This window comes from Rattus norvegicus, chromosome 12, assembly GCF_021556685.1.
Source record: "Rattus norvegicus strain SHRSP/BbbUtx chromosome 12, alternate assembly SHRSP_T2T, whole genome shotgun sequence".
Lineage (NCBI taxonomy): Eukaryota > Metazoa > Chordata > Mammalia > Rodentia > Muridae > Rattus > Rattus norvegicus.
This window is the reverse complement of record NC_141545.1, coordinates 23,936,228-23,961,795: the sequence shown is the minus strand read 5'-3', so window position 1 is coordinate 23,961,795 and position 25,568 is coordinate 23,936,228. Positions and strand designations below refer to the sequence as shown.

The window sequence follows — 25,568 nt, the reverse complement described above, 5'->3', positions numbered from 1 at the left end:
TTCTTCTCGAAGCAGTTTATTCAGGAACCTTTCTTTCTGCATGCAAGCAGCAATCTCTTACCCCCAAGCACACTCCCTACTAAAAAACCCGTAACCACGCCCCATCAGTCCAGTCTAAGTAGTCTCAGTTCATAGATCCACGCCAAATGGCCTGATCTTGTGTCACGGTGCGCCTGCGCAGTTCGCACAATGGGTGTGGCTTACTTTTGTGTGTATGAGGAAGTCAGGAGCTAGTCATAAGACGTGGCAGCAGTCCCGGGTGCCATCCTGGGATTGCCACCACACCCGCTCCCCACAATAATGGAATGGAGATTATCTGAAATATTGCTTACTGAAGTTGATATTGTATTTTCCATAATGCTATCTGTTGCTGATGGTTTAGATAATAACTTGCAGCTTCATTTGGTACTGTAACAAGAGCAGTCTTTTTGCAACAGAGGAGAGCCGTCTCCTCTTGGGCACTTTGCTTGCTCCTGTGCACTAAGAACCACACTTGTATCCACAGGGCTCCCCCTGATATTTCTGTCAATGCTGTTTTTCTATCACATAGATTATGCTTCCATGTACTTCCATCCCTCCTGCTAGAAATCCCATCTCTAATCATCCCCTTCCCTTTCTTCAACAACTGCCTTTGGGATGGACCTTTTTATGGATGTGCTATGCGTACTGCCTTCCTTTCCTGCATGGTAGAAAGGTTAAGGCAGGATAGGCCCTAGTATACCCATTTTTATCAGTAACTCTTTGCCCTTGGTCAATAGAATGAAAAGAACGCTCCTGCAAAATTGTGATGAATCCTTGCTCGTATTAGACCCTGTAATGTTTGCAGCCACAATGGCTCTTTCTTCTTCTATCCCAGGAATACAAAGTGGAATACAGAGGAAGGTCTCTAAGATGTATTCTGCTTCCTTGTACACATGGGATGGTGTTACACTAGGAAACCCAAATTATACTGGACTTAAATGTGCCTAAAATTTACTGCCTAGTGCCAGACTCCACGAGATTGAAGCAACACCAGATACTGAATCATGCTAAACAGGGTTTCCTAGATAGAACAGGATAACCCAAGATGTCCTCTGGCCTTTGTGTGCACAGAGGGGCAAGCAATCTGTACATATATGTGTACACACACCACCCACAACCCCTTACACTCAAAAAGGGAAAATGATGCAAATCATTTCTATTGAACTAGATTTATCCACGCGGCACACAGAGAGAAGTATGAAATACGGACCCACAGTGTCATAGTGGGTGAGCCAGGGTAGCTTCAGCTTTCCATCACAGAAGTTCATTTTGAGACGGCCACACCCACGCTCTCTCTCCATCCACTCAGCCTCAAATCCCTCAGGAGCACTCAGGTGGGACAGATGAAGGACAGAAATAATTCCACTTCATTGCGGACAATAAGCTTCCTTGGGTGGATGTTGTCTGGCACAGCCAAGCTGGAGGTCATTTCCCAGGCATCCACAAAGGCCACGCGGAGACCAACAAAGGCAGCGCGGAGGAAGCGGTTCATCTGGAGTGTGAGCCAGTCACTGCCATACACCGATTTGTAGCCAGTGTTGGCCAGTTTGATGATGACCAGAGTACTGGGTTCCCGGTCCAGCAGGGCCTTCACAGCTGCCCGAATCCCTGTCAGTCTTCGGGCAAAGATGGAGGGAGGGAACGTGGTGAAGTGGGCTCCCATACCCAGCACCACCACTGTGTAGGGTCCCCCGGCCAGGCCATGTAGTTCTCTGGCCACAGAGTGCAGGGAGGCCACTGGGGTGCGGAGAGAACGCAGGGGCCAGCTGTGTGCCCTCCAGTGCAACACCGTCCCCCGAGTTGTCTCCACGGCCATCAGGGGACCTACTTGATAAGTGGCGTGTAAATCAACTGGCTTCAGGGCTGTAAAGAGGAGGAGAAACAAAGTTTTAACATAGGGAACCAAGCAAGATGACTCAGCCAGGAAGGGCTCTCGCTGCCAGCACACATTACTAGGGATTAATTCCCTGAGATTCATATAGTAGTAGCAGAGACTCAGCTCTTGCACATGGTCCTCTGATATTCTCACACACTAGAGTATGTGAGTGTACACACACACACACACACACACACACACACACACACATATCAATTAATTAATGTAATAAAATTTCATAATGAATTAACATAGAAACATGAACCATTCCCTTTTGCAAACATAGCTTTGTTTGTTTATTTGCTTGTTTTTTGACACATGGGTCTAACTATGTAGCCCTGGGTAGCTTGAAACTCATTATACAAAAAAGACTGTCTTCAAAATCACGAATCTGCTTGTGTCTGTTTCCCTACCGTTGAGATTAAAGCTATGGGTCACTGCATTGTCTCAAAAAATATTTTTGAAACAGGTTCTCAAAGCCTGAAACAGGTTAGATCAGGCCCTAGCCTCAACTTCACAAAGAGATAAGAACCCTCTTTACCTTCCAGATCCTGAGAGATGGGAGACACCACACTCAGATGGTTTTATTTCTCAATTATGTGTATGCTTATGTGTGTCACTGTGTGAATACTTGCAAGTGAGGGCTAGTGTCTGCAGATGCTATAAAGGGGGTGGGGATGGAATTCCCTGGAGATGGAGTTATAGGTTGTGGGAGGTCCCTGCAAACATTACAGCCAGAAGGGAAACAATCCAGGTGAGGTAAGAAGGAAACTAGTTTCAGCTGGACTTAGTCAACCGGTGCGGGGCCAAACTGCTGAAGTCTGACACCAGATAACTGCTTTAGCCATAATTAAACACAACACAATTTTGAAAAAGAGTGTTGGCCCCATGGTTCACAGGTACTCCTAAGTTCACAGGTGATACAAACACTTTTGCTTTGATAACTGGCCTAAGAGGGACCTGCCAGGAGACCACAGGGCTCGGGAACCTCACAGCAACTGGGGACAGGATCCTTCCGGTCTCCATCTGCACCCTGGAGTTAACCCTGTGACACAGCTCTCCAGACACAAATCCTGCCCCAAAAAAGCTGGTCTCCCAGGAGAAGGAGCACTGTCACTCTAAGTTCACAGACCCACAGGCCCAAAGGCTCACAGGCTCACTGGAGGGAGAGGCTCCAGCCAGAGAGAGCAAGAACAACTAACACCAAAAATAACCAGATGACAAGAGGCAAGGACAAGAACATAAGCGACAGAAAACAAGGCTTCTTGGCATCATTAGAACCCAGTTCTCTCACCACAGCGAGCCCTGGAACCCCAACACACCAGAAAAGCATGATTTGGATTTAAAAATCACATCTTGTGATTATATTAGAGGACTTTAAGAAGGATATAAGTAACATCCTTATATAAATACAGGACAACATAGAAAAACAGTAGAAGCCCTTAAGAGGAAACAGAAAAATCCCTAAAAGAGTTACAGGAAAACACAACCAAACGAGTGAAGGAATTGAGCAAAACCACCAGAATCTAAAATATGGATATAGAAAAAATAAAGAAATCACAAAGGGAGACAACCCTGGAGATAGAAAACCTAGGGAAGAGATCAGGAGTCATAGGTGAAAGCATCACCAACAGAATAAAGAGATAGAAGAGAGAATCTCAGGGGCAGAAGATACCATAGAAAATATTGACACAACAGTCAAAGAAAATGCAAAATGTAAAAAGATCCTTACCCAACACTTCCAGGAAATCCAGGACACAATGAGAAGACAAAACCTAAGGATGATAGGTATAGAAGAGAGCTAAGATTCCCAAGAGCCAGTAAATATCTTCAACAAAATTATAGGAGAAAAATTCCTGAGGCAAAAGAAATAGATGCCCATGAATGATACAAAAAGCATATAGAACCCCAAGTAGACTAGACCAGAAAAGAAATTCCTCCCATCACATAATAGTCAAAACACCAAATGCACAAAACTAAGAAAGAATATTAAAAGCAGCAAGGGGAAAAGGTCAGGTAACATATAAAGGCAGAACTATCAGAATTACACTAGACTTCTCAACAGAGACTATAAAACCTGGAAGATCCTAGGAGGATGTCATATAAACCCTAAGAGAACACAAATGCCAGCCCAGGCTACTATATCCAACTAAATTCTCAATTACCATAGATGGAGAAACCAAGATATTCCATGACAAAACAATTTACACAATATCTTTCCACAAATTCAGCCCTGCAAAGTATAATAAAGAGAAAACTCCAGCAAAAGGAGGAAAATTACACCCTGGAAAAAGCATGAAAGTAATCTTGCAACAAACCCAAAAGAAGATATCCACACAAACATAATTCCACCTCTAACAATAAAAGTAACAGGAAACAACAATCACTACTCTTTAATATCTTAAAATCAATGGACTTAATTCACCAATAAAAAGACATAGACTAACAGACTGAATATATAAAAAGGACCCAGCATTTTGCTGCATCTAGGAAACACACCTCAGTGACAAAGACAGACACTACTTAAGAGTGAAAGGCTGGGAAAATTTTTTCAAGCAAATGGTCCCAAGAAACAAGCTGGAGTAGTCATTCTAATATCCAATAAAATCGACTTTCAAACAAAGTTTTTAAAAAAAGATAAAGACACTTCATACTCGTCAAAGGAAAAATGCACCAAGATGAACTCTCAGTTCTGAACATCTATGCTCCAAATGCATGGGCATTCACATTCATAAAAGAAATTTTATTAAATTTCAAAGCACACATTGCACCTCACACAATGATAGTGGGAGACTTCAACACCCCACTCTCATCAATGGACAGATCATGGAAACAGAAATTAAACAGAGGCACAATGAAACTAACAGAAGTTATGAATCAAATGGATTTAACAGATATCTATAGAACATTTCATCCTAAAACAAAAGAATATACCTTCTTCTCAACACCTCGTGGTACCTTCTCCAAAACTGATCATATAATTGGTCACAAAACAGGACTCAAAATATACTAGAAGACTGATCCTATCAATATATCATGATAAAAAAAACCCACTTGGCATTGGTACAGAGACCGGCAGCTAGATCAATGGAGTAGAAGTGAAGACTCAGAAGTGAACCCACACAGCCATGGTCACTTATCTTTGACAAAGGAGCTACAACCATCCAGTGGAGAAAAGACAACGTTTTCAACAAATGGTGATGGTTCAACTGCTGGTCAGCAGGTAGAAGAATATAAATCAATCCTTCAGTCTTATGTCCTTGTACAAAGCTCAAGTCCAAGTGGATCAAGGACCTTCACATAAAACAAGATACACAGAAACTAATAGAAAAGAATATACATGCAGTCACCAAATGCAGACAACATTGCTGATGCCAAGAAGTGCATGCTGACAGGAGCCTGACACAGCTGTCTCCTGAGAGGCTCTGCCAGAGCATGACAAATACAGAGGCTGATGCTCACAGCCAACCATTGAAGTGAGAATGGGGTCCCCAATGGAGGAATTAAAGAAAGGACTGAAGTAGCTGAAGGTTGCAATACAATCTATAGGAAGAACAACAATATCAACCAACCAGACCCCCCAGACCTCTCAGGGACTAAACCACCACTCACAGGGAACTGTGTCGCGCAGATACTCCCACCACTGCCGGAGTGTGGAATCCCCCATCATGTAGACAATGCGTCCAGCCAGGCAGTTCAGGATGCTGTCCACAGTGAGGAAAGAGCGGCTAGAACAGAATGTCGAATACCATCTGTCTTGGTGGTAGAAGCCAGAGGGTTTTGGAGATAGGTGGCCAGGGTGACATGGGGGCCTTGAGGGCAGGGCTACGGGAGAGAGAAAAATAGAGCAGATTAAAAAGAAAAGCACAGAAACGCCATCTGGAACCCTGGTGCACGGAAGCTCCCGGAAAGGGCGGCGCAGGTCCTCCTGGTTGCTACCCCCGAGGAGAGCTCATAAGCAACACCCCACGAGCAAACTTGAGCCTTGGGACCACAGGTAAGACCAATCTTCCTGCTCCAAGCGACCTGCCTGGTGAATTCAGGACAAGGCCCACAGGAACAGCTGAAGACCTGTAGATAGGAAAAACTACACGCCCGAAAGCAGAACACTCTGTTCCCATAACTGGCTGAAAGAAAACAGGAAAACAGGTCTACAGCACTCCTGACACACAGGCTTATAGGACAGTCTAGCCACTGTCAGAAATAGCAGAACAAAGTAACACTAGAGATAATCTGATGGCGAGAGGCAAGCGCAGGAACCCAAGCAACAGAAGCCAAGACTACATGGCAACATCGGAGCCCAATTCTCCCACCAAAGCAAACACCGAATATCCAAACACACCAGAAAAGCAAGATCTAGATTCAAAATCATATTTGATCATGATGCTGGAGGACTTCAAGAAAGACACAAAGAACTCCCTTAGAGAAACACAGGAAAACATAAATAAACAAGTAGAAGCCTACAGAGAGGAATCACAAAAATCCCTGAAAGAATTCCAGGAAACACAATCAAACAGTTGAAGGAATTAAAAATGGAAATAGAAGCAATCAAGAAAGAACACATGGAAACAACCCTAGATATAGAAAACCAAAGGAAGAGACAAGGAACCGTAGATACAAGCATCACCAACAGAATACAAGAGATAGAAGAGAGAATCTCAGGAGCAGAAGATTTCATAGAAATCATCAACTCAACTGTCAAAGATAATGTAAAGTGGAAAAAGCTACTGGTCCAAAACATACAGGAAATCCAGGACTCAATGAGAAGATAAAACCTAAAGATAATAGGTATAGAAGAGAGTGAAGACTCCCAGCTCAAAGGACCAGTAAATATCTTCAAGGAAATCATAGAAGAAAACTTCCCTAACCTAAAGAAAGAGATACCCATAAGCATATAAGAAGCCTACAGAACTCCAAATAGATTGGACTAGAAAAGAAACTTCTCCCGTCACATAATAGTCAAAACACCAAACGCACAAAATAAAGAAAGAATATTAAAAGCAGTAAGGGAAAAAGGTCAAGTAACATATAAAGGCAGGCCTATCAGAATCACACCAGACTTTTCGCCAGAAACTATGAAAGCCAGAAGATCCTGGACAGATGGCATACAGACCCTAAGAGAACACAAATGCCAGCCCAGGTTACTGTATCCTGCAAAACTCTCAATTAACATAGATGGAGAAACCAAGATATCCCATGACAAAACCAAATTTACACAATGTCTATCTACAAATCCAGCACTACAAAGGGTAATAAATGGTAAAGCCCAACATAAGGAGGCAAGCTACACCCTAGAAAAAGCAAGAAACTAATCGTCTTGGCAACAAAACAAAGAGAAGAAAAGCACACAAACTTACCTCACATCCAAATATGAATATAATGGGAAGCAATAATCACTATTCCTTAATATCTCTCAACATCAATGGTCTCAACTACCCAATAAAAAGATATAGATTAACAAACTGGATACACAACGAGGACCCTGCATTCTGCTGCCTACAGGAAACACACCTCAGAGACAAAGACAGACACTACCTCAGAGTGAAAGGCTGGAAAACAACTTTCCAAGTAAATGGTCGGAAGAAGCAAGCTGGAGTAGCCATTCTAAAATCACATAAAATCAATTTTCAACTAAAAGTCATCAAAAAAGATAAGGAAAGACACTTCATATTCATCAAAGGAAAAATCCACCAAGATGAACTCTCAATCCTAAATATCTATGCCCCAAATACAAGGGCACCTACATACATAAAAGAAACCTTACTAAAGCGCAAAACACATATTGCACCTCACACAATAATAGTAGGAGATTTCAACACCCAACTCTCATCAATGCACAGATCACGGAAACAGAAATTAAACAGAGAGGTAGACAGACTAAGAGAAGTCATGAACCAAATGGACTTAACAGATATTTATAGAACATTCTATCCTAAAGCAAAAGGATATACATTCTTCTCAGCTCCTCATGGTACTTTCTCCAAAATTGACCATATAATTGGTCAAAAAACGGGCCTCAACAGGTACAGAAAGATAGAAATAATCCCATGCGTGCTATCGGACCACCACGGCCTAAAACTGGTCTTCAATAACAATAAGGGAAGAACGACCACATATACGTGGAAGTTGAACAATGCTCTACTCAACGATAAACTGGTAAAGGAAGAAATAAAGAAAGAAATTAAAGACTTCTTAGAATTTAATGAAAATGAAAGTACAACATACCCAAACTTATGGGACACAATGAAAGCTGTGCTAAGAGGAAAATTCAAATCTCTGAATGCCTGCAGAAAGAAACAGGAAAGAGCATATATCAGCAGCTTGACAGCACACTTAAGCTCTAGAACAAAAAGAAGCAAATACACCCAGGAGGAGTAGAAGGCATGAAATAATCAAACTCAGAGCTGAAATCAACCAAGTAGAAACAAAAAGGACCATAGAAAGAATCAACAGAACCAAAAGTTGGTTCTTTGAGAAAATCAACAAGATAGATAAACACTTAGCCAGACTAACGAGAGGACACAGAGAGTGTGTCCAAATTAACAAAATCAGAAATGAAAAGGGAGACATAACTACAGACTCAGAGGAAATTCAACAAATCATCAAATCTTACTATAAAAGCCTATATTCAACAAAACTTGAAAATCTGCAGGAAATGGACAATTTCCTAGACAGATACCAGGTACCGAAGTTAAATCAGGAACAGATAAACCACTTAAACAACCCCATAACTCCTAAGGAAATAGAAGCAGTCATTAAAGGTCTCCCAACCAAAAAGAGCCCAGGTCCAGAAGGGTTTAGTGCAGAATTCTATCAGACCTTCATAGAAGACCTCATATCAATACTATCTAAACTATTCCACAAAATTGAAACAGATGGAGCACTACCGAATTCCTTCTATGAAGCCACAATTACTCTTATACCTAAACCACACAAAGACCCAACAAAGAAAGAGAACTTCAGACCAATTTCCCTTATGAACATCGACGCAAAAATACTCAATAAAATTCTGGCAAACCGAATCCAAGAGCACATCAAAACAATCATCCACCATGATCAAGTAGGCTTCATCCCAGGCATGCAGGGATAGTTTAATATACGGAAAACCATCAACATGATCCATTATATAAACAAACTGAAAGAACAAAACCACATGATCATTTCATTAGATGCTGAGAAAGCATTTGAAAAATTCAACACCCCTTCATGATAAAAGTCCTGGAAAGAATAGGAATTCAAGGCCCATACCTAAACATAGTAAAAGCCATATACAGCAAACCAGTTGCTAACATTAAACTAAATGGAGGGAAACTTGAAGCAATCCCACTAAAATCAGGGACTAGACAAGGCTGCCCACTCTCTCCCTACTTATTCAATATAGTTCTTGAAGTACTAGCCAGAGCAATCAGACAACAAAAGGAGATCAAGGGGATACAGATTGGAAAAGAAGAAGTCAAAATATCACTATTTGCAGATGATATGATAGTATATTTAAGTGATCCCAAAAGTTCCACCAGAGAACTACTAAAGCTGATAAACAACTTCAGCAAAGTGGCTGGGTATAAAATTAACTCAAATAAATCAGTAGCCTTCCTCTACCCAAAAGAGAAACAAGCCGAGAAAGAAATTAGGGAAACGACATCCTTCATAATAGACCCAAATAATATAAAGTACCTCGGTGTGACTTTAACCAAGCAAGTAAAAGATCTGTACAACAAGAAATTCAAGACTCTGAAGAAAAAAACTGAAGAAGACCCCAGAAGATGGAAAGATCTCCCATGCTCATGGATTGGCAGGATTAATGTAGTAAAAATGGCCATTTTACCAAAAGCGATCTACAGATTCAATGCAATCCCCATCAAAATACCATTCCAATTCTTCAAAGAGTTAGACAGAACAATTTGCAAATTCATCTGGAATAACAAAAAACCCAGGATAGCTAAAACTATCCTCAACAATGAAAGGACTTCAGGGGGAATCATTATCCCTGAACTCACGCAGTATTACAGAGCAATAGTGATACAAACTGTATGGTATTGGTACAGAGACAGACAGATAGACCAATGGAACAGAATTGAAGACCCAGAAATGAACCCACGCATCTATGTGCACATGATTTTTGACAAAGGAGCCAAAACCATCCAATGGAAAAAAGATAGCATTTTCAGCAAATAGTGCTGGTTCAACTGGAGGTCAACATGTAGAAGAATGCAGATCGATCCAAGCTTATCACCCTGTACAAAGCTTAAGTCCAAGTGGATCAAGGACGTCCACATCAAACCAGATACACTCAAACTAATAGAAGAAAAACTAGGGCAGCATCTCGAACACATGGGCACTGGAGAAAATTTCCTGAACAAAACACCAATGGCTTATGCTTTAAGATCAAGAATCGACAAATGGGATCTCATAAAACTGCAAAGCTTCTGTAAGGCAAAGGACACTGTGGTTAGGACAAAACGGCAACCAACAGATTGGGAAAAGATCTTAACCAATCCTACAACAGATAGAGGGCTTATAGCCAAACTATACAAAGAACTCAAGAAGTTAGACCGCAGGGAAACAAATAACCCTATTAAAAAATGGGGTTCAGAGCTAAACAAAGAATTCACAGCTGAGGAATGCCGAATGGCTGAGAAACACCTAAAGAAATGTTCAACATCTTTAGTCATAAGGGAAATGCAAATCAAAACAACCCTGAGATTTCACCTCATACCAGTGAGAATGGCTAAGATCAAAAACTCAGGTGACAGCAAATGCTGGCGAGGATGTGGAGAAAGAGGAACACTCCTCCATTGTTGGTGGGATTGCAGACTGGTACAACCATTCTGGAAATCAGTCTGGAGGTTCCTCAGAAAATTGGACATTGAACTACCTGAGGATCCAGCTATAACTCTTTTGGGCATATACCCAAAAGATGCCCCAACATATAAAAAAGACACATGCTCCACTATGTTCATAGCAGCCTTATTTATAATAGCCAGAAGCTGGAAAGAACCCAGATGCCCTTCACAGAGGAATGGATACAGAAAATGTGGTACATCTACACAATGGAATATTACTCAGCTATCAAAAACAATGCCTTTATGAAATTCATAGGCAAATGGGTGGAACTGGAAAATATCATCCTGAGTGAGGTAACCCAATCACAGAAAAACACACATGGTATGCACTCATTGATAAGTGGCTAGTAGCCCGAATGTTTGAATTACCGTAGATGCATAGAACACATGAAACTCAAGACGGATGATCAAAATGCCAATGCTTCACTCCTTCTTTAAAAGGGGAACAAGAATACCCTTGGCAGGGAATAGAGAGGCAAAGATTAAAACAGAGACAGAAGGAACACCCATTCAGAGCCTGCCCCACCTGTGGCCCATACATATACAGCCACCCAATTAGACAAGATGGATGAAGCAAAGAAGTGCAGGCCGACAGGAGCCGGATGTAGATCTCTCCTGAGAGACACAGCCAGAATACAGCAAATACAGGGGCGAATGCCAGCATCAAACCACTGAACTGAGAACAGGACTCCCGTTGAAGGAATCAGAGAAAGGACTGGAAGAGCTTGAAGGGGCTCGAGACCCCATGTGTACAACAATGTCAAGCAACCAGAGCTTCCAGGGACTAAGCCACTACCTAAAGACTATACATGGACTGACCCTGGACTCTGACCTCATAGGTAGCAATGAATAGCCTAGTAAGAGCACCAGTGGAAGGGGAAGTCCTTGGTCCTGCTAAGACTGAACCCCCAGTGAACGTGATTGTTGGGGGGAGGGCGGCAATGGGGGGAGGATGGGGAGGGGAACACCCATAAAGAGGGGGAGGGAAGGGGTTAGCGGGATGTTGGCCAGGAAACCAGGAAAGGGAATAACACTCGAAATGTAAATAAGAAATACTCAAGTTAATGAAAAAAATTAAGAAAAAAAGAAAAGCACAACATGGAGTGCTATAAAATGACTGTGTTCTTTACATTTATTGTGAATGAATTTTTTAAATGAATAGTTTTTACATTTGCTTGTGTGTGTGTGTGTGTGTGTGTGTGTGTGTGTGTGTGTGTGTGTGTGTGTGTCCCAGCACACATGGTACCCAGAAGACAGCCTTTGGGAGTCAGTTCTTTTCCCAGTGTTTGAAGGCCTTGGCAGCAAGCACCTTTTCCTAATGAGCCATGTGGATAGCATTCTTCTACATTCTTTATATGTAGCATATCAATGTACTCTTACAGAGCCTGTGAAGTTTGTGTGTGTGTGTGTGTGTGTGTGTGTGTGTGTGTGTGTGTGGCCTGCATGTCTGTGAATGTTTGAAACCATCATATGTACCTCATATACTTCCCATGTAGGCGAGAATGGCCCTGACTTCCTAATTCTGCTGCCTTCCCCTAGCGAGCGCTGGGACTCCAGGTGTGGATCTCCACACTCTGGAGGTAGCACTGTTCATATTTCCACTTGTAGATGGGGATACTGAGGACCTAGAATATTAAGTAATTTATTGTGACCAACAGCAGTGATAGGGATGTCATTCTGTGCCCATCCAACTAGGCAAGTACTCTACTATTAAGTCCTATCACCAGCCTATAAAGTGGGCTTTTCAAAAGAATGTCAAAGATAGGAATAGCATTTGAACCCTGGAAGTGTGCTATCACAACCCAGTACTAACCACTGTACTACACTACCCTGGCAGGACAGAGGCTAAAGATCTGGAATAAAACCCAGTGAGTGCTGGGGAGATACTCAGTGGGTTATACAATGGTGAGGGCCTAACTTTGCCCCCCTAGAATATGTATAAAAAGCTGGGTGTGATATACTTGAAACCCCAGCAAAGGGGAAGGTAGTGATGGCTTCCCCAGTGACTCACTGACCAGCCAGGCTGAACTGTAAACTCCAGGCTCAGTGACAGACTTTGTATCCAAAACAAAATATGACCTTTATGTGTTCCAAGGTTTACTGTCCCAGAACTGACATGGCACTTGGAGCCTTTCCTCTATCTTGAGGCTGATGGCTGGTGGCCATAGACACACCTTTCCTGGTAGAAGTGGTTGCCCACATGTGGGAAAAACTCAAGGACTTCCCTCAATGACCATGCATTTGGGGCTTAGAAGATCCTAGGGGTTGGGAGTGGTTGAACTTCAGCCCAGAACTTTCAAGAGGCTGGACACAGGCAACCCAAGGCCACAGAGCTAAGCACTTGGATCCTTGTACCTGAGGTGCTAGACTTAACCTGCCCTCCCCTAGGGGCACTGTATCAGTATATTCAGGGAAAGTTTGAAGCAACTGGTACATTCAACCCTGTGCCCATGTCCTTTAGTTGTTGAGCAGTTTCTACAAAGTTTTCATGTGTGCATGTGTGCACTTTCATGTGGACTCTCACGGTCTAACCTGATTCCAGTTCTGTCAGTTGCTGGGAAGGTTCCTCTAGCTCTTTTCTGCCTCCAACTTCAGTCTCACCTTTGGGACTCAGGGGTTTATTACTTCTTGGAGGGAGGCACCAATGACATTAATTTCTTCTTTATTCAGGGAGCACTGAGAGAGAGAAAGAGAGAGAGAGAGAGAGAGAGAGAGAGAGAGAGAGAGAGAGAGAGAGAGAGAGAGCTGGAACCTTTGACTATGGATACTTGATTAGTCAAGGTCCCCCCAGTTTGTCACTTTGCAAACATTGCATTTGGAGGTCTATGGGCACTAATATGTGCACTGGACCTGGGTCCTACCTCACTGCTTCTTTTCTGACTGTGGCCTGAAAAGAGCAGAATTAGCTCTTCTTCAAGTTTGAGCTCTGTACACCAACTACCCAGCCACCCTTGCTCTGGCAGGATCTCATCTGTTTTCGCTCTGATTACTACTGATTTTCAAACCACTGAAGCCCATTCCCTTGAGAGGGAATCAGAAAGCAACAACAACAACAAAACCAAACAAAAATAAAAATCTACCATAGGAGCCAGTGAGATGGCTTGGCAAGTAAAGGTGCCTGTTCCGAAGCCTGATGACCTGACTTCAACTCCTGGAACTCACACTGTAAAGAGAGAGTACTAATTTCTGCAAGTTGTCATCTGACTTCCACATGTCTGACATGGCACATATGTTCTCATACATATACACGCAAGAGTGCACAAAATAGGAAATGGAAATTGTAACACAACTTAAAGCAAAATAAAATAAGATACAGAAAAATTGGGGGAAACATTTTGATAGTAGCCTGTTCTCCACACACACACACACAGAGCCCATCTAAGTTGAGGCCCATCCCCAATCCCATGTCCCAGTCTTACTCACCCATGTTACTCATGTTTCCCCAGGCTGCTGGTAGGACAAGGATTGGAGGTATGCCTGAAGGGAGTTTCTGGTCAGTCACATTCCTGAAGAAACACTGAGTGTGAGTGGTGAGGGAGGTTGACCAGATGAAATTAGATGAAAAAAGAGCAGACCATGACTGACTGGTTATTTATCCTCGGTGTAAATCGGGGTCACTACACTAAAGTGGGCACACTAACATGTGGTGAGTATAGTGATTAGGAGGAATATACAAGGGAGGGTCTTATCAGTACACTGATAGTTAAGATAAAAGAAGGGTCACCTACTTCTATTTTATAACAAACAGATCTCCACAACATGTGAGAAATTGCGATTTTCCTGCCACTATAGTCTAGAAAGCACTATAAATTGTTACTGTTGTTACACAAACATGCAGTTACTGGGGAACATAGTACCCTCCCCCTGTGTCTTTGACACAGGGTCTCATGCTCGTGCTCCCAAGATCAATTTGTATTCACTATGTGTGGTGGTTTGAATATGCCTAGCCAAGGGAATAGCACCATTTGGAGGTGTGGCCTTGTCGAAGTAATTGTGCCACTGTGGGCTTGGCCTTTAAAACCCTTATTCTAGCTGCCTGGAAGCTAATCTACCCCTAGCTGCCTCCAGATGAAGATGTAGAACTCTCAGCCCCTCCTGCACCGTGCCTGCCTGGATGCTGCCATGTTCCTGCCTTGATGACAATGGACTGAAGCTCTGAACCTGGAAGCCAGCCCCAATTAAATGTTGTCCGTATGAGAGTTGCATTGGTCATGGTATCTGCTTGCAGCAGTAGGACCTTAACTAAGACACTATGCAACCAAGGATAATCTTGAAATCTTGCTTTCTATGCCTCAATCACACAAGAAATTCAAGTTCACACTGAGCTGTAGGAATCTCTAGGTGGTGGTGGTGGTGGTGGTGGTGGTGGTGGTGGTGACCATGATGACCACCATGTTCTTGCTGCCAAAACCAAAGACTGAGTTTGATACCTGGGCCCCACATGGTAGAAGGAGAGAACTGACCTCCTCCAGTTGTCTTCTCACCTCCACATGCCTGTGGTTAAGACTGGGACTCATTTAAGATTCTAGATTTCTTACCCAGCCAGCAGGTCTTGATCATGTGGCGTGGTCACCTTCAGATAACTTCCACTCGAGTGACCCACTAAAGCATTGCAAGGCAAAGTACGGGGTTGAGCACAGAACCAGATCTCCCCAGAAACCACATCCTTGTAATGGCAGGTAGACCCTTTGGCTCCAGTTGACTGGGGGTCCACATTACAGATGACAGTCTCTTGAATGCCATTTGTTCCTCGGAAATGCCCTCTAAAATCAACAGTGGCTCGTTTTCCTCTCCAGACTCTTTGCAGGACCCCAACTGCCTCACTGGAGTGGATCAGTCGCACTTGCACCTGGGCCCATCCAGCCCAGAGCAGGGGGAAGGACAAGAGGTAAGTGCCATTCTCCAGATCCTTCACCTCCCCTGGGACTCCTGCTCTCAATTCTGGACCCAGCAGCTGTGCCCGAAACAGATCTCCACCATGAGCTTTGGGCCTACCCCAGTGATCCCGAGCCACAAGGATGGCCTCTAGGTTACTTCCCAGAGTATAGTTGGCCTGGGCAGGACCCTTCAAGTGGTAGGTAGAGGTTCTGGGGCTGGTAGAGGCCAGAAAGTCATCCCTATCTCCCCCAGTTGGAGGCCAGTATACAAGGCTAGTCAAGTTGAAGAGTTCTTGAGGGACAGAGTCCCTGTCGATGGTCTCTGAGACATCTTCAGAGACAGGACGGGGTGGTGGGAGCAACCGGATTATGGGCTCATGCCAAGTGGTCGTGAGCCAGAACGCCTGTGGGTAAAGAAAGGGGATTGATTATACCAGTGTGCTGTGTGTGTCCCATTGTCTTCCTATTGGCTGAGTAGTATCTAGGTGTCCTACCTACCTGCCTGTGTCTTTCTGTCTGTCCTTCATTAGCCAGCAATTTGAGTCACCATGACATCTATGTGAAAGAAACATCGCAAGGCTGGGGCAATACTGTCAGTAGAACTTCTCAGGAGTCCCAATTGAGTTACCATATGTTACCAAAAAATCGGGGTACCTGCGGGGGTTCTTCCTCTTTTTTAAAACTTGTATGTATATGATTGATTTGCATCCATATATATGTGCACTACATGCCTGGTGCCCATGGAGATAAGAAGTGAACATTGGATCACCTGGACCTAGAGTTACAAATGGTTGTGATCTGCCCTACGGGTGCTGGGAACTATACCCAGGTACTCTGAACAGCAGTGAATGCCTCTTGGTTTTTTTTTTTAAAAACTCTATGTGTGTGTGTGTGTGTGTGTGTGTGTGTGTTTGTGTGTGTGTGTGTGTGTGTGTGTGTGTGTGTGTGTGTGTGCGTGTGCTGTCTGATACATTGGAGAACAGTAGCACAATATTTGGTTTTAAACTTACATAACAAAAAGCTTATCATTAAAATCTATACATAAGTATATATGTGAATCAATTTTTGTTTAGGGCATAAGTTTGTATATATGTAACTCTGTGTATATGTAACTTAGATTTAGCTCTGTGTGTATATGTGCATGTAACTTAGATGGAACTCTCATTTAAACATATATGCCTAGAGAAACAAAAATGTACTTAACTAGGAGTCATATGAGCTACGTAGGACTTGGCCATCATAATATAATCACATGGTACAAAGCAACAATTATAAAACTTCTTAGTTCTAATGAACCTTCAGTTTATTACTCTGTCCCCTTTGAGACTAAGAAAAAGTAACAAGTCCCACATTTTAAATTGGTATGATTTTTTTATATGATGATACAAATTCAGTTATATTTTTGCAACATTCTGTATATGTAACTCACCCCTGGTTTAAAATATTCTTTGCATGATGATGAAATTTCAAGACTATAAAAGCCTGTTTAGATTAACTAAAGCTAATTTAAAATGTATGCTTAACTATAGATGTATTTGCTGGTATGAGGCCCCTCCATGCTTGTTTCTGACTGGTTCTGAATTGTGAATAGATGGTACTTCTTTCTCCTGCCATCACCACCTGGCTCAATTCTCTTCTTGGTTTTCTGGCCGCTGGATCTCACAGAACACAAATTCAGATGTTATTTAAATATGTATAATTGCGACGTTGTTTTCTACAGTTCTCCTTTATGGCTGGTGGAAATTAGGTTATGCTTTTAAGACCCAGGCAAGTTTTTTAACTCCAGGGTCAAAACCAGGATTATTGACCTGTAAGTTATTAGATATGGTTAAATCTCATAACCTGGGTTAGTGATAAAAAGTTTGCACTTAGTTAATTTTAAACTATGTGACATGATTCTATTCTGGTATATAAGCAACACGTGGCTGCTTGCCTTCTTAACTATGAGAAAAAGAAGGTGGAACTGTGGCTTCCCTGCCATCTTGATTAATGGCAGACACATGGCTGGCAGCCATCTCTGTTACTGGAAGTCATGGCTTCACTGACATCTAGATTAAGAGCAGCAACATGTGACATGAGCTGATCAGAGAAGCACGTTTCCAAAGCAGCTTTTAAATTAGGACAGACAGGTTGATCAATGGAATTGAATTGAAGACCCAGAAATAAACCCTGTGGACACTTGATTTTTGAGAAAGGAGCCACAAAACCATACAATGGAAAAGGGAGAGCATCTTCAACAAATGGTGCTGGTCTAAGTGAATGGCTGTGTGTAGAAGAAAGCAAATAGATTCATCTTTATCACCATGCACAAAACTAAACTCCAAGTGGATAAAAGACCTTAACATGAAGCCACATATACTAAATAGGATATAAGTGAGGAATATCTTTGAATTCATTGATGTAGGAGAGTGCTTTCTGAACAGAATACCAATAACTTAGGCACTAAGATCAACAATTAATAAATGAGACTTCATAAAACTGAAAAGCTTCTGTAAGTCACAGTACACCATCACTTTTTAGTTCTATCCATTTGCCTGCAAATTTCATGATATCTTTGTTTTTTAATGATTTCAGGAGTGGTTGTGGGCGTTTGCACAGCCATCAGCAATGGAGGAGTGTTTCTCCTTGCTCCACATCTTCTCTAGCATGTGCTGTCCCTTGACTTCTTGATCTTAGCCATTAAGATATGTGAGTAAGAATATTAAGAGTTGTTTTGATATGCATTTCCCTGATGACTAAGGGAGTTGAACATTTCTTTAGGAGTTCTTAGACATTTGAGGTTCCTCTGTTGAGAATTTGCAGGCAAATGGATGGAGCCATCATCCCAGCTGAGGTACTCATGGTATGTACTCACTTAAGTGGATATTGACCATGAAGTACAGGATAACCACTCTACAAGCCACAGACCCAAAGAACTCAAATAACAAGGAGAAGCCAGGGGATGCTGGTTGAATGCTGGCCCTTTCTCAGAAGGGGAAATAAAATAGGTGTCATAGGTGGATGGAGGGAGGAAACTGGGTAGGAGAATGGATTGGGAGTGGAGTAGGTTGGGGGAGGGGATTATATGTATGGAAATCATGGTAGAAAGAACAGAAATCAGAGGTGATTGGGGAGGGGCATCTCTAGGACGTGCCAGAGACCTGGAATGTGCCGAGGGTCAGGGTGTCTAAGGGGGTGACTCTCCCTGAAATTCCTAGCAGTAGGGGATAAGGAAACTGACTGCTTTCTTTAGTCAGGCAGGACACCCAGTGGAGGGATAAGGCCAACACCCAACACACAAAACTCTTGACCTAAAATGTGTCCTGCTTACATTATGTGCAGGGACAAAGATAGAGCAGAGACAGAGGGAATGGCCACCCATTGACTGGCCCAAATTGAGACTCATCTTATGAGCAAGCACCAATCTCAGACACTATGAAGGATACTCTGTTATACTTGCAGACAGGGTCCTAGCACAACTGTCCTTTGAGAGGCTCTACCCAACAGTTGACCAAAACAAATGCAGAAACCAACAGCTAAACATTAGATGGAGCTCAGGGAATCTTGTGGAAGCATCGGGGGAAGGACTAAGGGACCTGAAGAGGACAGGGACTCCACAGGAAGACCAACAGAGTTAACTAATCTGGACCCTTGGGGTCTCTATGAGACTGAACCACCAACCAAAGAATGAGCATGGCTGGACCTAGGATCCCCACATGCATTTACCAGATGTGCTGTTTGGTCTTCATGTGGGTCCCCAACAACAAGAGCAGGGTCTGTCTCTGACTCTGTTGCTTGTCTGGGGAACCCATTTCCCTAAACGGGCCTTCTTGTCTGGTCTCTGTGAGGGAGGATATGCCTAATCCTGCAGTGACTGCATACATGCATGTGTGTGCCTGTGTGTATGTGTAATACCTGGAGGCCACCACCGTCTCAGAAGAGAAGAGGAGGTAAACTGTGTGGGGGAGCCGTGAGGGGGAGACTGACAGGAGATGGGGAGAGCTGATATTGGAATGTAAAGGGAATTAATTAATTAAAATATGGATATAGTAGTTTTAGAGACATTACATTGTGTACACCACTGCTCTATGTTTTCACTCTTTAAAGGGTGCTTTATTTTAAAATTACAAAAACGTAACTGAGAGATTTTCAACTACTTTTTAAAACTGGAAGACACCAAACCCAGACACTATTACTGATGCCAAGAAATGCTTGCTGACAGGAGCCTGGTATGGCTGTCCCCTAAGAGACTCTGCCAGTGCCTGACAAATACAGATGTGGATGCTCACTGCCACCCATTGGATTGAGTAACAAGACCCCAATGGAGGAGTTAGGGAAAGGACTGAAGGGGTTTGTAAACCCGTAGAAAGAACAACAATATCATCCAACCACACCCCCCCAGAGCTCCCAGGGACTAAACCACCAACCAAAGAGCACACAAGGAGACCCAGGGCTCCAGCTGCACATGGAGCAGAGGATGAACTTCTCTTTCGTCAATGAGAGGGGAGGCCCTTGGTCCTGTGAAAGCTCGATGCCCCAGCATAGAGGAATGCTAGGGAGCTAGGCCTCAGTATGTGGGTGGGAGGAGGAGCTCCCTCATAGAAGCAGAGGGGAGGGGAGATGGGACAGGGGTTTGTGGAGAGGGGAAACTGGAAGGAGGGATAACAGTTGAAATGTAAATAAATAAAATAACCATTAAAATAATAAAATATGGGGAGAATAATACAAAAAAGTTGAGGTTTTAAAAACGTTAAAAAGGTTAGAATCAGTGGCCTAAACTATGCTTGGCGTTGTTCTTGCTTTTATTAACCTATAGTGTAGCTTTAGATTTTCATAAGCTATGCGTTATTTTATAAATTAAATCGTACAGGAAACATGTTCCGAAATGATACACTATATAAAGATCAGAAGAGTTCCCAGTCTCTTATGGGCTGTGTTTCTACAGTAAAAGGGTTTATTTGGATACTAGAAGAGCTTCAACACAAAATCACGATTTTTCGTGCTCAACCCTAACAGGGATGGAATCTACTCCTACGTTCACGAATGCGCCTGTAACAACGAAATGCAAGTTGGGAGTCAGTAGCCTTGTCAATGATCAAACCTTGAAATGTGTTCAGAAATATATCCAGTTGTGCAAGAACTGATGAGGTTAATTATGACTAAGCTTTATTTAGCCTCCTAGGTAAGGTTTACAGGATACAGTTTAGAGCAGATACCAAAAGCAGACAGAGATTATTCATCTCAGATGTGCTTGGCAACTACCAGGCCTCAAACCCGTCAGAGAATCTGTTGACTATGGCATTTAATATATTTAAACTTATGACAGAGACTCCAAAATTCTAGTAGTGACCCCTTAAGGTCTCCAGGAAGACATGGGCATGGAGACAACCATTGGGAAAGACTGCCCTCAATGCCTCACCCAATGCTAGGGCTCAGCCTGTACTGTGGACAAACAGGACACCTGGAGAATTAATTGTCCCATATTGCCTATGATAAGGTGAGGTCAGTCGCTCCCATGTTTCTCCTCCACATTAAAAGCTTCTCATCTTCTGGGCCTGATGGCCAAAGACTGCCTCTGCCCTCAGTGCCATGGAGACCTCAGAAGGCAGGGACAACTAAGTAGTGGGCTATGGACTAGTCTGACATTTTAATAGATACCTAGGCTATTGGCATAAAAATATATCCTTCTCAGGTCTTTGATAACATTGACAGCTAAGCTAGATGTAACTCTAAGCCAGAGCACAACAGCTCCTTCCCCAAGGTAATCCACCACCATGTTAGTTCATTAGTCAATTCATTCACTAGTTAAGACTACTAGGTCTCTGATTAAAAGAGACAAACAGGTTTGCCTTGCTTACAGGGTTCATGTTATAGCCAAACAGGTTTCAGAATTAACTTTTTACTATTCCTTTATCTAAAGGAACTCACTTTACAGTGGCTGCTCCCAGGAAGCAACCACCTGTGACTCATAGTGAAGCACCAGACAGGGGATAGATGTAGAGTTTCTGTGAGGCTGAGGATACAGAGGCTAAAGTTATGAGGACCTCAGAGAGTGTTCTAGAGCCTGACAAGGTATTTTAGGGTTGGTTAATGCAAGTGAAAGCTTAAATGGTGATAAAGTGTTCTAAGGTACATAAAAGGAATTAAAATTTCTTCACCTTTCGTCCCCTCACTGCACTGTTGTGTTAAGGCTTTGAAAGCTCAGAGTTGTAACATTGATCAAGGGAGTTATGATAAGTTATTAGTCTTCACTCTGATAAAGCCTTCTACTGTGTGATCCACTATCACAGTCACAAGCTCAAGATTTTAAGTCTCCTTTGGTGTCTCAAACATAGACTTAAATGTGTTTTTTTACTGCGCTAAAGTTACATACACACGAGCTTCTGGAGAGAGTGAAGATGCCCCTCTTTCACGCCCTGTGGTCATACTGAAAATCAAGAGTAAGTGAGCTTTTGCCCCTTTTCCCTGAGCTCAGATTAAGGAGTGTTCATGCTTTTAACAAAAAGCTGTGTTCCAAGCCTCTACCCTGACGCAAAGATGTGTGTCTACTGCATTAATCTCCTGTGTGGATTCCAGTACAGATTACAAACGATGGTAATGCCAACCTATCTAAAGTTAATCTCTTTTTGTAAACTCAAAATGATTCTTGTAAGCCTCCGAGAATACGCTTGGATCCACCTCTCATGGGTCAAATGGACTCCATATGAGTAACCTGTCAATCAACAGCCTGTTTCCCACCTATCAAGGCCTATTCCAGAGGGTGGGATTCCTCCCTCATTACCTGGTTTGGGACTCCCCTCCCTGCAATTAACAGGACCATGGGTCTAAAAGTTTCAATATACACCTAAGAAAAAAAATTTCTCTCTAACATACTCATCTCCTCTCCCTAAGGTATACGTGTGTGCTCCAGTATCCTGTCAAGTCCAGGTGTTTGTTCCAGATGTGCATCCAGGAAGGATCCAGAGCAGCTACCCACAGTGCTCCAGGCTAGCCCTACAGAGTGCTTCAGCTGGGCCTGTAGTTTCCGAACTACAGATATGTGCCAGCCGTGAAACAGCCAGGTCTCCCAGGACTTGGCCAGCATCCCAGTGTTATTAGGGTCCCAAGTCAGCTGAAAAATTTCTAAAGAACACAATACTTACTTCGGCCCTACCATCACCCCTTCCTAGTTCCTCATGTTTAAGTAAACAAAAATGAAGAAATGTTAGCTTACAGGTAGTACATTAGGCTCCTCCCAGGGACCTAACAATGGCTTATGTCATTGGCTTACGTCATAGCTGCTGCTGTCCCCTCTAGATGCACCAGGTGTAGGCTGCATATACAGATATGCTCCCCTGCATTCTCTCTCCCCCGCTCGTTCTGTCCTTCTGTTCAGCTCTCTTCCCAATCCTCATTGAAGTCCCTAAGCAGTTTGCAGCAAAATCCAGCAAAGGAGTGCAGCTGCGGGCCAGTCCTTCCTGCCTCACCTGTGCCCCCACAGGAGCTGTCAAAATGGAGACACCAGGTTGCTCCCTAGCCTGCAGCCATCACAGAAGCTATCCACAGTGGCTCATCCCATCCTGCAGGAGCTACCTACAGTGGCATCCCCTCTTTTCTAGCCTGCCTGAACAGTTCCATAGACTTGATGCCTCAGCTGAGGCAACCTGGAACGACTCTGACTTCCCACTCTGAGCCCTGGGACTGATGCAGGGAAAGGGGAGTAGAGGTGGAACAGAAGCCACCAATCCCTGATGGGAAAACCCATCAATCCCTAAACAAGAAAACCCACCAATCCTTGAGCACCCCAAGATCAGGACTTGAAATCCCCAAATCTTCAATCTGGAAATCTCTTTCCTAAAAAGCTCTTCTCACTAAGAAATCCTATATAACCGCTACCATTTGTCCAATTCCCACTGCTGGGAGCAGAGGGCAGCCATCCCTGAGTTTGTACTTTCTCTCCATGGACGCTCCAACAAATCTCTTTTATGAGATTTGCTGCCTGGTGTGAGTCTCATCGGAAGAAGCCAAGAAGCAATGAAGAGAAGAAAGGAAGAAGGGAAGAGAAAGAGGGGGCTGAGGCTCCTGAGTCCTCAGTGTAGATCGGGATACCCTTCCCTGGGAGCTACCACGCCTCTGCTGAGCAGGCTTCCTCTCAGGTCTGTGCGATTCCTGAGCTTCGGTGTCTCAGGATCCCTTTTCACTCAGATACCTTCTCTACTCAGAGCTGTCCTGGGTTTCCAAGTCCCAGGACACCCTTCCGTCGGAGCAGGAACACTCCTGGCAATTTTACCGTCTGTCTGCCTGCCTGCGTACATGTCTACCTGTCTGCCACTACCCCTTGCTCAGACCCTTATTCCTCTCCCCTCCCCAAGTAAACCCCCTTGACACTGGACCTGATGCATGGTATATACTGAGGAGCACACCATGGTCTGGACGCACTAGGTACCCCCACCCCCACCTTGCTCCACTGTATTTTATGAGAGCCTCCCCCAGTTCACTCTCCAAGATTACAGAAGTTAACCAATCTACCCATGGGAGAGTTGTAAGGAAGCCATCGAGAGGCATGGAAAGTACTTACCAAAAGCAGAAAGACCAAGCCCACGGTCAGAATCTTGTAGTCCTTGAATTGCCCCATGAACAGATCCACACACCCTGGACTCTAGTTGAATTATAAATACGAACCCAGGTAGATAAGACATTTTAAATTCCCATGATAAAAGAGCTGATTTGCTGTGATAACCTCCAATTTCCATAAACCCTGTGACCTAACAGATGTACTTAACAAATATGACTAACAGCTATAGCCTTGTTCGTTGAGGCTAAGGTCCAGCTGTCCCTATTATAAAGGGGTTAAGAGAGGGAGGGTTCAGGTTAGCAAAACAGGACCTTTATTCACAGTTCTATGTGGGAAGACCTCTGGGTGTGCGGGAATGTTTACTGGGAACACAGAAGTCCTTGGGCTCAAGCCACCCTGAGACCCTTTCCGCTCCCAAGTGAGTGGCGCACACAAAGGCGCTGGAGCAAGATTGGAGTTCCAAGGAAGAGCCGCAGTTGGTTGGGGTAGAGGGGGGTGGGACGTGGGATGGAGTAGGGTGGGTGAGGGAGGGTCTCCTCTGCTCCTTGCCCATGTATCCGCTGCTCCAGAGCTTAGTTATTGTTTCTTTGTTGTTTGTTTCCCCTCACAGATAGAATAACACAGTACAGATTGATCAATTGTTCTTTAAAGGGAAAAAATTAGTGGACCCGACTTCTAATAGGGGAATAACTGCAACTCGGACATAAAGGGCTTCAATCCGAGCCGATGCAGTCTCTCCTCTCCTACTTGTCTAATCAATACTGAGATGAGTGTTTAACATTCACTTTAAATAAACTGAAAGAGCAAAACATCACAGAGCTCCATATGTAATACAAATCAACCTATTACTCAACAACAAATTGTCCATCATCCTCTCAGCCTCAACCTTCCCACACAGTGCCCCCTCAATGACTTACAACAAGTTTAGGGCCAAGTCAGTAGGGCATGTCCCTGTCTGCCGACAGCTACTGAGGGTTTGGCTCTGCTCAGTGGCATTCTGGAGACTCTCAGATAAATTCTTTAAGCAAAATAACACCTAATGCAGAGCGGTTTATTAGCTTACTAAATGATGCTTGTCCTGAAGAGGTAGCTCGTAGAATTAATTTCATATTTCCTAATCAATTATTTATCCTTCTTCTACCTCTTCACCTACTGGAATTATATACAAAAAAGGTACAGAAACATACACATCATAACTCTGCAATAATTTATACCTTATTGTTTTATGAAAATTATAAATGTAGTAACAATGAGAGATACAGGTGTTAAACAACTTACCAGTAAAAGCCTACAGACATCATCATCATCATCATCATCATCATAATCATCATCATTATTATTATTATTATTAGATTATTCGTTCCATATCGATGATAATGGGCAGACACATTAGTAAGTTCCTCAAGATTTACAGATAT

General features: G+C 43.2%; 1 protein-coding gene across 3 annotated transcripts; it reads right to left on the bottom strand.

Annotated features, from left to right (window-relative positions):
- On the bottom strand, positions 1-24,497 carry Nxpe5l3 (neurexophilin and PC-esterase domain family, member 5 like 3). 3 transcript variants are annotated; one of them, XM_087579537.1, is made up of 6 exons: positions 24,154-24,390; positions 15,279-16,021; positions 14,164-14,246; positions 5,510-5,722; positions 3,630-3,672; positions 1-1,884 (listed from the first exon to the last, which is right to left on the bottom strand). In XM_087579537.1, exons 1-6 carry the CDS (start codon positions 24,208-24,210, stop codon positions 1,869-1,871), a joined length of 1,155 nt encoding a protein of 384 aa, XP_087435663.1. In that variant the 5' UTR covers positions 24,211-24,390; the 3' UTR covers positions 1-1,868. The 3 variants fall into 3 exon arrangements, with proteins under 3 accessions (XP_087435663.1, XP_087435661.1, XP_087435662.1); XM_087579535.1 differs by lacking the exon at positions 3,630-3,672 and having other exon boundaries at positions 24,154-24,497; XM_087579536.1 differs by lacking the exons at positions 3,630-3,672; positions 5,510-5,722 and having other exon boundaries at positions 24,154-24,381.
- Positions 24,498-25,568: the final 1,071 nt, after the last annotated feature.

Excerpts from the sequence above, each read along its gene's own strand:
- Nxpe5l3 (XM_087579535.1), bottom strand. The coding sequence starts at position 24,210 with ATGGGGCAATTCAAGGACTACAAGATTCTGACCGTGGGCTTGGTCTTT. Across the intron at positions 5,723-14,163 it reads GGGAAACATGAGTAACATGG|CCCTGCCCTCAAGGCCCCCA; the intron begins GTGAGTAAGACT and ends TCTCTCCCGTAG. Across the intron at positions 1,885-5,509 it reads TCTGCGCGACACAGTTCCCT|CCCTGAAGCCAGTTGATTTA; the intron begins GTGAGTGGTGGT and ends TCCTCTTTACAG.